Source organism: Eschrichtius robustus, chromosome 3 (genome assembly GCF_028021215.1).
Source record: "Eschrichtius robustus isolate mEscRob2 chromosome 3, mEscRob2.pri, whole genome shotgun sequence".
NCBI classification, from domain to species: Eukaryota; Metazoa; Chordata; class Mammalia; order Artiodactyla; family Eschrichtiidae; genus Eschrichtius; species Eschrichtius robustus.
In genome coordinates, this window is record NC_090826.1 from 12,660,056 (window position 1) to 12,673,029 (window position 12,974).

General features: G+C 57.9%; 1 protein-coding gene across 5 annotated transcripts in view; it reads right to left on the bottom strand.

Moving 5' to 3' along the window:
• EPHA2 (EPH receptor A2) overlaps positions 1–12,974 on the bottom strand; it is a 27,473-nt gene continuing 14,499 nt past the window's right edge. For 2 of the 5 annotated variants that reach the window (XM_068538980.1, XM_068538979.1), the window contains exons 4-17: positions 11,716–11,871; positions 11,278–11,610; positions 10,625–10,740; positions 10,000–10,153; positions 9,419–9,518; positions 8,880–8,935; positions 8,508–8,633; positions 8,227–8,412; positions 7,994–8,055; positions 7,684–7,893; positions 7,330–7,479; positions 6,400–6,593; positions 5,641–5,796; positions 1–951 (exon numbers count right to left, since the gene is read on the bottom strand). In XM_068538980.1, coding sequence (XP_068395081.1) covers positions 846–951; positions 5,641–5,796; positions 6,400–6,593; positions 7,330–7,479; positions 7,684–7,893; positions 7,994–8,055; positions 8,227–8,412; positions 8,508–8,633; positions 8,880–8,935; positions 9,419–9,518; positions 10,000–10,153; positions 10,625–10,740; positions 11,278–11,610; positions 11,716–11,871 — 2,105 coding nt within the window. In that variant the 3' untranslated portion in view covers positions 1–845. Of the gene's footprint in view, positions 952–5,640; positions 5,797–6,399; positions 6,594–7,329; positions 7,480–7,683; positions 7,894–7,993; positions 8,413–8,507; positions 8,634–8,879; positions 8,936–9,418; positions 9,519–9,999; positions 10,154–10,624; positions 10,741–11,277; positions 11,611–11,715; positions 11,872–12,974 lie in introns of all 5 variants that reach the window. The other 3 variants (XM_068538977.1, XM_068538976.1, XM_068538978.1) reach the window with 2 other exon arrangements.

The window sequence follows — 12,974 nt, forward strand, 5'->3', positions numbered from 1 at the left end:
TTTGAACAATCTGCAACTTTATTTCAGAGCAGAAATAAGTCATTTCCTAACAATAAATATAAAAAAAATAATAATAAATTAAGGTTCGAAAAAAAATACCCAACAGAACAAAATCATTAATACTGACAGAGTAGAAAATGTTGTCTAAAGGGGTGAGAGGCCGGATGGGCCAGCCCCCAGCCTGGGAATGTCTGACACAGGCCGTTGTCTGCCCCCAGTCCTAGCCGGGCCTCCGTCACACACACATTCTCTCCACAAAGTACAAAATATATATTTAAAAAAAAAAAAAAAACCCTCCACACAACCAAGCATCCTGTGAGGGCCCCGAGGAAGCAAGAGTTTGGCCCGTGGGGGCTGAGGATGGGGCCTGGGGGGCTGAGGAAGGCACTAGAGGGACGGGAGAACCACTGTGGGTCTTGCCCAGCGGACTTTGCTGTTTGTCCTCTTCTCGTGAGGTACCCTGCTCCTGTGACCGCTGCAGGCTGACCGCCCCACCTCCTGAGACGGCGAAGGGGAGGTCAGTTTAGCAATGTCCCACGTGTGTGTCCAAAGGCCTTGGCGGGGCTCCTGCCCCAGGGGATGCTGGGAACACGATGGTGACTGCTAAGTGCTTGGCTGTCTGTCCTTTGTAGGTGAAGAGGCCCCCCTGCCCAAGGTCCCTGAGCATCTCCTCAGCTCAGGCCAAGGTATCGTCCAAGACCCCCCAGCAGAGCCCTCAGGGTGGCATCAATAAAGAACGACTAGAAATAAATAAGGTCCCTAGTGGCCCAGCATGGAGCTGGCAGGGAAGCCAGTCTGTTTCTTCAAGTATTCTTAGCTGAGGGGGTCACGAGGTCTGTCAGGGCTCAGATGGGGATCCCCACTGCGTTCACCTGGTCCTTGAGGCCCAGCAGGCTGTAGGCAATGCGCTTCTGGTGGCCGGGCAGCCGCACCCCGATCCTCTTGATGTCGCTGTGTGGGGGAGGGAGAGAGGGAGAGTGAGGGGCCTGCTCTGGAGAGGTGGGCAGCCATGGGAGGGAGGTGAGGGGGGAGAAGAGGGACCGGGGAGGGGGCCTTGGGCACCTGGGGGGCAGAGAGCTCGTAAGGCAGAGGTCTGATGAGAGGATCTTTATCCTGAAAGCCTGCCGACACCGACAAAATTTGGAAAATGATTGAAGTGCTGAATGCGAGCAGCTTTTGTTTTTTTTAAAATCAAATCTGCACAAAATCTCTATGGTAGGTGCTGTTTTTGCCCCCATTTTGCAGACTAGAAAACTGAGGCTCAAAGAGGTGAAGTGACTTGCCCAAAGTGACCCAGGCTAAGAGGTGGAGGAGCTGAATCAAGCCAGCTGTGAACAAAGGCTTCCCTCCCCCACCCTGGGGTCTGTCCCCAGGTAAGGCTCCTCCCCAGGCAGCACTGATGCCATCACCAGATGCCAGGGACCCTCTGGGGGTGTCGCTCAAAGCTCTCTGCCCAAGGTCTCTTCACAGCCATCGCCTTATTTCACCTCCACTCCCTCCAAGTTCTCATAACGGAGGAAGGACTCAGGAAATCCTTGCTGAGGGGCCATCAGAGGTTAAAGTTCTGCTGGTCTCTAATGGGAGGGGCTTTCAGGTGACCAGATCCAGTGACTAGGTTACCCTGAGGTAGGGGATTTCCCTTTAGGGACCTCAATTTCCTCACCTGTAAAATGGGATAACAGTGCCTAACTGGAAAGTGGGAGATCCCGGATACTGGTGGCAGAGGGGTGAGGCGGCATTAGTACCAGATAGAAAGACACACCCGGGAGCCCATAGCCCTTCCCTGCCCCTCCTTTCCATGCCCCTCCATCCCCTTGTAAAAGCACTAACACTCCAGGAGCCCTGGAGCGGACCTTACTGCTCACTCTGGGAGTGTCCTCTTTCACCATCCTCGTCCACCAGCCCAAACCCTTGAAAACACCCAGGTTTTTACGGGACGTCTCCTGGCTGTAAAGGGAGCTAATTACATGGTGCAAGATCCTATTTGCAATTCCGGGGACATGCCTTTCCCACAGGCTCTGGGAGCCCCTGGAGAAGTGCTGAGCACAGAAGAGCAGGTGTGTGGGAGGGTGGCTCAGGGGTTGAAGCAGGAAGGCCAGAAGTCAGACATCTGGGAGAACTTCCTAATCTAACACTACAGTGCCATTTCTAACCTATACAGTTGAGGGTGTTGGAAAAGAAGCACTGTTTTCCCCATACCTGTAGGTCTCTAAGTGTGGCTCCCAGATAAGTATTCGGACCAGAAGGGAAGGAGGCACTTACTGAAAAGGCAGGATCCTGGGCCCAACTCCAGACTCACTGACTTTGAAGTTCTGAAGGTGGGGCAGGGAGTCTGCATTTGATCAGATCCCAAAGACCCTGATGTATGGTTTAAGGACCAGTGGGTTATGTTAGCTATAGCAGAGCAACGGCCGGGCCTAGTGCCCCAGGCTCATCCCCTCACCCCCAGCCCCTCCCAAGGTCCAGGATAGGCCTGGTAAACAGTAGGCCCTCAAGGAGTGTCTGCTGAATGAATGAATGAATGAATGAATGAATACTTTAGTGGCGACTGAGCCATTGCCCAGGCTGCCTGGGGCCCCTCTCCCAGGTTGGTGAAGTTAACTTGACAGGGCGGGAACTGAGGGTGCTTCTGAGGTCCATCTAGGAGGAGAAGTCCTGGGCTGGGAGGCAGGAGGCCGAATTCTAGTCCAGGATTCCACCAGAGCCTCGGGTGGGTCCTGTCCTGTCTTTGGGCCACAGTTTCTTTATACGTAAAATAGGAGGCTCTGATTAGATGCTTCTAAGCCACTTGCCCCAGCCCCATTCTCTTCCAACACAAAGCCCCCCAAACCTTCCCTGGCCTCATTTCCTAACTATAAGCAGAGACACACACAGGATGAGGCTCCCAGACCGGCCAATGCCTGCAGCCTCTTGCAAGTCTGTTCCTGCCCCAGCCTCAGTTCCTCACTCGGAGATCCAGGGCAGTCACTTCCTTGGATCAACTCCCATCATAGGGGTGGGGAAGCACACGACTGAGGCCACCTTCTTCCTGAGCACGCGCAAGGCCAGCCCCGGCCTGAGGGAATTCAAAGGCCACAACCTCCCCGGTGAGCACGGACAGTGCGCTGGCCCTTGGCGCAAGGAGAGTGGAGGGAGAGGTGGCCTGATCATTCATCCTCTCAGCAAACATCCCATCCGAGCCAAGCCTGTGCTGAGGGCACTCGGAGACCAGAAGACCTATCAGCCAGTGTCCCTACGCCCTCTCAGGACGCTGTACGCCACAGCCTCGCACTCTGGACGGGCCTTTTGTTGGACTGGGTATTTTTCTGGGGTGTAACATCCACTGCTTTCATTAGCTCCTCGAAACACATTTAGAACCACTCACTACTCTAGCTAGAAACTCAAGTGACTCCAAAATAACACGGTGAATGCTCAAGACGAGAAAAGGTGGCCACTGTGGGACCACAGGGAACCGAGCAGCCAGCCCCCTGGGAGGGGGCAAAGGAAGCAGGGAGGCAAAGGCGGGGGTAAGGGCATTGAAGCCGAAACCCAGACCCCATCCCAGAAGGGCTGAATTCTGAGAGCGGCTCAGAGCCTCGCGCTGGGATCCACAGCATGTGTAGACACAACTCTCGGGGTGAAAAAGCACTTTGAGACCCCCCTTTCTTTCATTTAATTGAAATAATGAAGGAGGCAGTGGCGTGAGTCACACAGGCCCCAGATCTGAGCACCAGTGGAGCTGATGGGAGGAGAGGCAGCGTGGAATGACTTCCTGCCTTTATGCAGGCCTTTTCAAAACACAGCACACACACCCTCCACCGATCCAAGACAGCCCTGTCCCTGCTCCTGCTCGTGGGAAAGGAATTGGCCGAGGAGCACCCCGGGCTATTTCGGGAAGCTTCTACGAACATGTGTTTCCTGTATGCACTTCTCCGTGCCCTCAGCTCTGCTCACCCAGAAGAGAAACTGTACTGTCCTCGGTGGGAGCTCCTGGAGGGGCAAAGGGGGCTGTCCCAGGTTCCCAGGTTAGAGGAGGGAGCCGAGGAACCCTGGTATTTGCCCACGGGCTATGGGTGGAAAGCAAGGGCATGGAGGAAAAGGGAACAGCGACGTGGGTTAAGCCCTTACTGTGTACCAGGCATATCATCTGTATTACACCCATGCAATCCCCACAACGGGGAAACAGAAACCAAGGCTCAAAGATGGAAGCTAATTTGACCAAAACCACCGGCTAGGGAGTGGCCAGTGTGGGACTCGAACCCAGGTGTGACTGCAGAGCCCAAGCTTTGGACCCTGCAGTTGGCTGGAAACAAAAGATACCCTGGGGCCCGTCTCTTCTCTCCACATTTCCAGGCCGCCCTCTGGTCAGCTCTGTCCCTGCCTGACTTTCATCCTGGCCTTCCCCTGGGACAGGCCGGGGCCTGGTCTGAGGGGCCTTGAGCAGCAGGTCAGAAGCCCAGTTGAGCAGTTTTCAGAGGCCTTGGAGAACGTTCAGACACAGGCCCAAATCCCAGAACTGTGACCCAGAACTGTGGGACGCCTGGGTCATCCCTTCCCATGTGATTCCCAAAACCTCTCAGCCCCAAGGCTCATTCCCACCATGACCTTGGACCTTACACAAGCTGGGCTATTGGGAACTAACAGTATTTTTAGGAGCACAAAAGGCTAAGAGGCTAATGTCTTCTCCCTCCTCGGGTGGGAGGAGGTGTCCATGCCAAGGCCATGCCGGGAAGGGTCCCTAATGCTGGAGCTGGGAGGAGAGAAGAGCTCCCATGGGGCAGCCTGACAAAAGGCAGAACCCAGGGCCAGGGCAAGGGGTAACTGGCACTTCGTGCCAAGCTGGACCGCAGGGCTGAGTCAACCACACGGGGAGAGGTGCCTGGGATGGGCTGGCCTGGTGCCCTCTCTCCTCGGCATCAGCCAGGAAAGTCCAAGGGCTCTGCCCATTTCTTCTCAGCATCCTGGAGAGGAACACTGCCCCTAACTGGCTGCGTGACCTCGGGCAACCTATGTAACCTTTCAGCCTCAGTTTCCCTACTTAAATAGGGAAGTAATAATAGCACCTATTCACAAGGCAAATAGGGAATTCAACCAGGTGATGGCTGTGAAGTGAAGCCTTTCTTTTCTCAGCTACAAACTGTGTGACCTGGAGTAAGCCATGTAACCTCTCTGAGCCTCCGTTTCTCCACTAATGACCTCCATGGTCCCTGAGCTCTGGACCCTGACTGACCAGGGCTGGAATCCCCCAAATGGCCACGGACCCTGGGCTGTACTGTTTCTGACCCGCCCAGTGGGACTACTGACGGGAACCACCTGCCAAGTTATCACGAGGGCTGGTTCAAAGTGCTCAGGCACAGAGCTGGCACAGCCCCACGATAAATGCTACGGTTATGATCACAATTACTATTATTTTCTCGCTGTGGAAAAAAGATGTAGGAAGAGGACGGAGCCACGAGTAAGTGACCAGAATTGCTGGCTGCCAGCCTGGTTCTGCCCTTCCTGCAAAGCCACTCTCCCCAAAAGAGAAGGAGAGAGAAAGAGAAGAGAGGGGAGCATTGGGAAGGTAGAGAGAAGAGCAGATGGGTGGTGGAGCCAGAGGCAGCCTGGGGAGGCAGGAGGCGGGAGAGGGCAGGCGCGGGTGGGACCTGAGCGCAGACTCACTCGTTGGTCATCTGCACCACCTTCTCGATGGCCGTGTAGCCGGCCGCCAGGAAGTGCTCAGTGTACTGCTGCATCTTGATGGATTCCAGCCACTCGGACACCGTGCGGAAGGGCACACCCTCTGAGCCGCTGGTGCTGGGCAGCCGGATGGACACCCTGAAACAGGAGATACCGGCCCGCGAGTGAGGGGCTGCAGCACCTAGCCCATGAGGCTGCTCCCTAACCCCGGCAATTCACTCAGCTGCCCTGTGCCTCGGTTTCCTCATCTGGGCAACGGGGCAGCCAAGTCAGGTAGGCTTCCGGGAGTCTGCCTGATGTGTCGGGAGCACTCAGTGTTTATAGCTCCTGCTGCCCCTCTGCTTCTACTGACGATACCACCACCAGTTACTACAAAATAACCAAATGTTAAGAGAGTCAGGTTTTCAGAGTCACAGACCCAGCCTGGCCACTTGCCGGCACATAAGACACTTAATTGCCCTACGTCTGTTTCCTCATCTACAAACGGGGGATGATTACAGGACCCAACTCCTAAGTTGTTTAAATGAGTTAAAACACGTTAAGCGCTGAGTGCCGCGCTGGCACGTTTACCGTATATGCTGATTGGTTCCGTTAGTGCCACCTGAGCCAAGCCGGTCCAGTCTAAGTAAAGCCCACGTGTAACTTCTGAGCCCCTTGCCCACCACCCCTGGCTGTCCATTACGCTGAAGTGGCTCAGGAGTAAAACTGGGGGCCACCCTGGACAGAGGGTATGGAACCCACCGGGGGTCAAAGTCAGCCAGGGTCTTGAGGGATTCGGGGGCTCGGATGAGCTTGTCCAGGATGCTGACAATGTCAGCGAACTTGGGGCGGCGGGCACGCTCCTGCTGCCAGCACTGCATCATGAGCTGGTAGATGGCGGAGGGGCAGTCCATGGGTGTGGGAAGCCGGAAGCCATCATTAATGGCCTTCATCACCTGGGGGAGGGGGCGAGCAGGATGGTCAGGGGTGCCTTCACAGCCCTCAAACTCCCGCATACACAGGGGTTGGCAGAGGAGAGAAGGGGAGCCCCCGAAACAGAGGGGTTGGGCCCCCTTCCTTGAGCACGACACACAAACTTTAGCGCTACACAAAGGACGAGTGCTAAGAGGGTGTCTCCAGAGGAGGAAGGGTCTCCTGACTTCGTTCCCTCACAGGGTACCCCGGGCAGCAGCCATGCTCTGTGCCCTGCAACCAGCCTCCCTGAGGTCTCTGGGCGCCTATACGCTCTGCTCCCTTCAGCCAGAGCACTCTTCCCCCTCCATGGCTTCACCTGGCTGCTGCTTTATCGTGCCTTAGTCCTAGCTGAGACGTGGCCTCCTCTGGGAAGCCTTCCAGGCCTCCAGGCTGCATGAGGCACCAGGCACTTGTGCGCACACACACACACACACACACACAGATACACACATGCATGCACGCACACACTTCCCCCACACCCACTACTTCTTTCCTCGTCCTTCCGCTGAGTGTAAGCAGGGACTGGGTCTGAAGCTTAGCACAAGGCCTGACACATGGTAGGCCCTCAATAAACATTCACTGAACGAACCAATGAAGGGCTGTACCAGATGAAGATTAGCCCCCAAAACTCTTCTCTGCCCAGCCCCTGGGGTTCGAGAATGAGTAAAGGGTTTCAGTTCAAATCCGGATGGGGCTGGGCAGGGCGAGGGGGCCTACCTCGTGGTTCGACAGCTCCCAGTAGGGCCGCTCGCCGTACGTCATCACCTCCCACATGACGATGCCATAGCTCCACACGTCGCTAGCGGAGGTGAACTTGCGGTAGGAGATGGCCTCCGGAGCCGTCCAGCGGATCGGGATCTTGCCACCCTGCGGGGACCTGGCCAATCACTACTGTCCCTTAGGCCACCCCCAGGACGATCGCAGTCAGGGCCCTTCCTCCATGCTCCCCAGAGGCATTCTTGCCTCCTGAGGCCCACGCCCCAGGTGTGTAGGGGAGAGGACCCCGGAGCAGAGCGAAGGCTGCCTCACCTTGAGGCCCCCATCCCAGGTGACAGCCGCCCCAGCCCTTACACTGGTGGTGTAGGTGGCCTCGGGGTCGTCCTCCAGCACACGGGACAGGCCGAAGTCAGACACCTTGCAGACCAGGTTGCAGTTGACGAGGATGTTGCGGGCAGCCAGGTCGCGGTGGACGTAATTCATGTTGGCCAGGTACTTCATGCCGGCCGCGATGCCCCGCAGCATGCCCACCAGCTGCAGCACGCTGAACTCGCCATCCTTCTCCTGCCAGAGCACAGGCCCTCAGCTGCCAGCCAGCCCCGTGCCCACCAGGGCCCCTAAGCGCCGGCCACAGATCCCGGCCCACCCCGGCCCACGTCCTCACCCGAAGGAACTTGTCCAGAGCCCCATTCTCCATGTATTCGGTGATGATCATCATGGGCTTGTCTGCAGGGGTGAGCACAGGTGTGAGGGGATGGCCACGGGTGGAGGGAAGAGGCACAGGCGGGGCTGGGGTGGGCACATCTATGAACAGAGGCTCTATCAGAGGCCCCGGGGGGCAGTCCCCCCCATTCCCCGCGTGGGTCCCCCACACCCCACTCTGGAGCCGGGCCTCACACTTGGAGACAACGCCCTCCAGGCGGATGATGTTGTGGTGGCTGAACTGGCCCATGATGCTGGCCTCGCTGAGAAAGTCCACCCGCTGCTTCTCTGTGTAGCCGGCTTTCAGCGTCTTGATGGCCACGGGTACCTCCTTCTTGCCCGACACCTTCAGCGTGCCCTTGTACACCTCCCCAAACTCTCCTGCAGGCGGGCGACGTGGGAGACACACCGCAGTCAGCCCGGGCGTCGGGTGCTCCCAACCCGTACCAGGCCCCTCGGCCAGCGCTTAACCTCACCTGCTCCGATCACCTTCTGCCGTGTGACACAGGACGGATGGATCTCGGTGGTGAACTTGAGCACAGCCTGGTTGGGGTCCTCGTATGTGTGTGGGTCCACGTATGTCTTCAGGGGCTTCAGTTGTTCTGGGAGGGGAAGGAAGGGCAGGGTCATAGACAGTTTGGGGAGGGGAGGGGTCCCTACGAGGGGCTGCCTTGGAGGAGGGGGAGGGGGAGTAGGCAACAGTCCGGACACCTCAGGAGCTTCTGGCTCAGCCCTCTGAGCTGCCCGAGGACGCCCAGGGAGTGCCCTGGCTGCCCCCATCTCTACCACAGAGCTGGGGAGGCCCGTGGGGACAGCAGGCCAGGCATGGAGGCGGTGCTGCATCTCACCTGACTTGGAAAAGTAAACGTCTTCCGAGGACTGGCGCGTCCGCAGGCTCTTCCTCCTGAGAGACCCCATGGGAAACCAAACACGCAGGGAGGTCAGTGACCCGCCCCAGCCGGGGAGCTTCCTGACCCGACTCTGGTCCAGCGTGCGGGCCTGGTGTGCTCAGCCCTCTGCTGAGTCAGGCAGAGGGCATGGGGAAGGCCAGGGGGAGAGGAAATGAGCAAGCCGGGCTCACTCCTTGGGATCTACACCCCGTAATGGCCCCTTAAGTGGCTGTAATGAAGGCTCTCCTCATTAGAGCTCCCCAGAGCTTCCTGCCCGCGTGTCCCGAGGAAGTGTGGACGCACTGTCATAATGACCACCATGCCCTGAGCCTCGCAGGTGCCGTGCTGAGCCCTTTACAGATCATTACATCTTTACAGCCCCCCGGGAGGCAGGGACTAGATTCCTATCAGCCTCATCTTCCACACAGGAAACTGAGGTTCCCGCCCCTGTGTCCCACCTAAGCCCTTGGGGAGCCAGGGCGTAGGCTCCAACGAACCTGCGGTGGATGAAGAAGCCAATTCCTGCCAGCACCAGAAGCAAGACCACACCAACGGCCACACCACCAATCACTGCCACGTTGCTAGATCCTTCCGTGGCTGCCAGGGAGAGACCAGCAGATGACAAGGGAGCCCCCCACACTTCAAATCATGGTAATACCCCCGGTTGTACATTAGGGCCCCAAGACACCTGCCGGGTGCCTTTACTAGTGATGGTCCATGAGGATATTTATTCCCATTTCATAGATGGCAAATGAGAGGGCTTCCCCAGGGAATACAGCAGGTAGTCTCAGGTGTGTGGGACTCTCTCCACGATGCAGAATTTGAACTGGGCCCACCGATACCAGAGCCCACATCCTTCCTTCTCACAACACTGCCCTGGATACACAGCTGGTTCCCACACCCCCAGCCCTCAATTCTGCCCCCTCCCCAGACTTGGGGCCGACCCACACTGGGCTGTCCTAGGCCCTGGCCGACCAGGAAGGGGACACTTCTAAGTTCTTTGAGCCATTCCCTCTGCCCACGATGTCCCGGTTGTTTCAGGACTCTGGCCTGGCCCACACCCTGGTCCCCGACTCACACAGCGTCTGGAACTCGTGCACCTTGCTGCCAGCACCCTGGCCCTCCTGCGTCAGCGCCTGCACCTGGACCAGGTAGATGGTGTCCGGAGCCAGGTCATCCAGGGTCACGGAGAAGCCTTCAGTGCGGCGCACGTTGTAGCTGTTGGAGTCCCCCTGTGGGTGTTTGGCGGGTGGAGGGACAGACAGTGAGGGCAGGGCCATCAGCTTAGCCCACCAGAGAGCAACCCCAGCTTAGCAAGGTGACAAGCTACGTTAGCAACCTCGATGCTCTCCTTACAGAGGAGGAAGCTGAGGCTCAGAGAAGTGAAGCGACTCACTCCAGGTCATAACCAGCAAATGCGTGACCCAGGACTCAAACCCGGGTCTGTCTGATCCCCAAGACCTGGCTCCCCACCACCCAAGACTATCTCTTCTGGGGATTCCAGAACACTATGTCTTCTTTCCCACAAATCTCTGCTGGGCTGGCCTGGGAAAGGCAACTCTCAGGAAGACCCCAGACCCCAGTTTCCTCATCTGCAGAACAGCGCTTCTTCAGATGGCTGTGTTGTGCAGTGAGCGTCTATGTGACCAGCTGGTCCTCTGCTCGAAGCCCAGGGGGGACAGCCCCAACCCTTTGAGAGTTACCTTCTTGCGGTAGGTGACCTCGTACTTCCACACGCGGCTCTGCTGTGGTGGAGGGATGCTCCAAGAGACACTCAGCGAGGTGGTGCTGCGGTCCTCCAGCTTCACCTTGGGGGGCTCTGGGCAGGACGGTGGGGGGAGGGGAGGGGTGTGAAAAGCCCCGCGGGGGAAGCGGAGTAGTGGGGATGCACCCAGACGCATTCCCATCCACAGCCCAGGCTCCTTAGATCCCGACCTGGGATTCTCAACTTCCAGCTCCAGAGCACAAAGCCCCAGGCTGGGCCCCACCACAGGCTGGCACATCGGGGGTACCCTGTGCGTACTTATGAGTGCATAAATAATAAAAACAAAACAATATCTGACTCTTGCTATAACCTCTCTATGGACCAGGCACTGTTCTAAGAGCCTTATATACAAGAGTTTATTAAATCCTCTCAAAAGCCCTAGAACGCCCATTTTACAGGTGAGGTAACTGGGGCTCAGAGAGGTTAAGTAACCTGCCCACAGTCACAGAGCTTGGAAGTGATTACAGGGACTGTGCCTTTAACCACTTGCTGCTGTCTCTCTCTGAACCTAGCCAAACCCTGAGTGGCCATCCTCATGAAGGCCCACCTGGGCGGGCCCCAAGGGTACAGCTGCCACCCCTGGGCCCTCACCTGTCTGGTTGATGCTGACGCTGGCAGTGAGGAAGCTACGGCTGGTCACCAGGTCCGAGACGCCGTTGCGGGCCTCTACGGCAAAGGTGTAGTTCATGTGGGGCTCCAGGTCACTGACTGTCACGCTGGTGCGGGTCAGCCCGTGCGGCGGCTCCGAGTAGCTCACGCTGGCCTCGCAGGGCCCGCACTCGCCTGACTCAGGCCAGCACTGCTCGCAGGTGACACTGTAGGTGATGTCCTCGCGGCCCCCGTTGTCCTGGGGGGGCGTCCAGCGCAGCTCCACTTTGGCGCCCATGCCCACAGCCGTGAGGTAGTGCGGGGCGGAGGGCGGGCCTGTGCAGAGGGCAGAGGTCAGAGCTCGGATCCAGGTAGGCCTGGACATGTCAACATCACCACGCCCAGCTCTGTCACCCCTCCTTGACCCGCTGTGAGACTCACGTGTGCAGGGCAGTGACAGTGGGTCCTGCGGGGCCCGGAAGTAGCCTTCCTCACACTCGCAGGCGGTGGCCCCCTCGGAGGATGGCAGGGTGTGTGTGGGGCACTCCAGACAGGGGCTCTCGGATGCCTCGGACTTGAAGAACCCCGGCGAGCAGGCTGGCAGGCACAGGGACAGACGTCAGCTCAGCCTGTTCTCACCCCCAGCGACTTTTCACTCCCTGGCCCTGGGACCCCTGGCAAGTCACTAAACCTCTATGGGCCTGTTTTGTCATTGGTAAAATGTCTTGGGATGAGAAAATGCGTGCTAAGCACATAGCTCAGGCCAGGCACCCAGGAAGTGCCTTGCCCTCCTGCTCCAAACCTTTGCAGCCTTCCCCAGTGGCTCTTGCAAGAAGCTCCATGCCCCTGAGCCTGGCATTCAAGGCCCACATCTCACCTTCCAGCTTCCTAAGAATCCTATCTCACAGCCGGCTCAGCATTGGACAGAGCATGCTGCCCACCTGCCTTATCTCCTTTAATCTGTGCGGACCAGCCTGGCAGGTCCCCACCTGAACTGCGAGCTGCCCAGGGCAGTGTCTGCTTCTTCTTCGCCATTTGTGTTTGCTGACTAACAGATCAGACAGGGGCATCAGGATGCCACCTCTGCAGGTGTTCCCCCCACCCTGGGACCTGACCGCTTTCCTGTTCCGGGGCTGGCTGACCAGGAAGCAGGAAAGGCCAGGCCCCCAGCATTTTCTCTGGACCTGCTTTCAGGGACCCAGTCATTTCCGCCACTCACAAGGGCGGCCAGGAAGCAGCTCTCCCTCCCCCGGTGGCAGGTCCTGTCCTGGCCAGGCCGGGCGGGGCTCAGACACCTGATTCCAGAGGCTCCTTCCTCCCACCACCCTATCCTGCCCCTGCCCCAAGCCCTTTCCTGGTCCCACAGACAGGAAGCTACCCAGACACTGTGCAGGGCTGTCCGGGGACTGGGCAGCTGCTGAAGTGGCCAAGATGGGGTGGGGTCACCCAGGGACCCCTTACCCAACCCTACAATTATCGTTCCCGCCCTCAGCTTACTCTGGAGAGGGTCCTGAGATACCTCCAGCCTCAGTGTCACGTTCATCAAACACTGATCCTCAACTCTGCGTCCAGCCCAGTGCATGGACCTCGAGATGAGACAAAGCCCCTGACCTCTGGGAGCAGGAGCACGTGACAATGTCCACCATAGAGGGGTGCGCAACAAGGACCTACTGTATAGCACAGGGAACTCTGCTCAATGT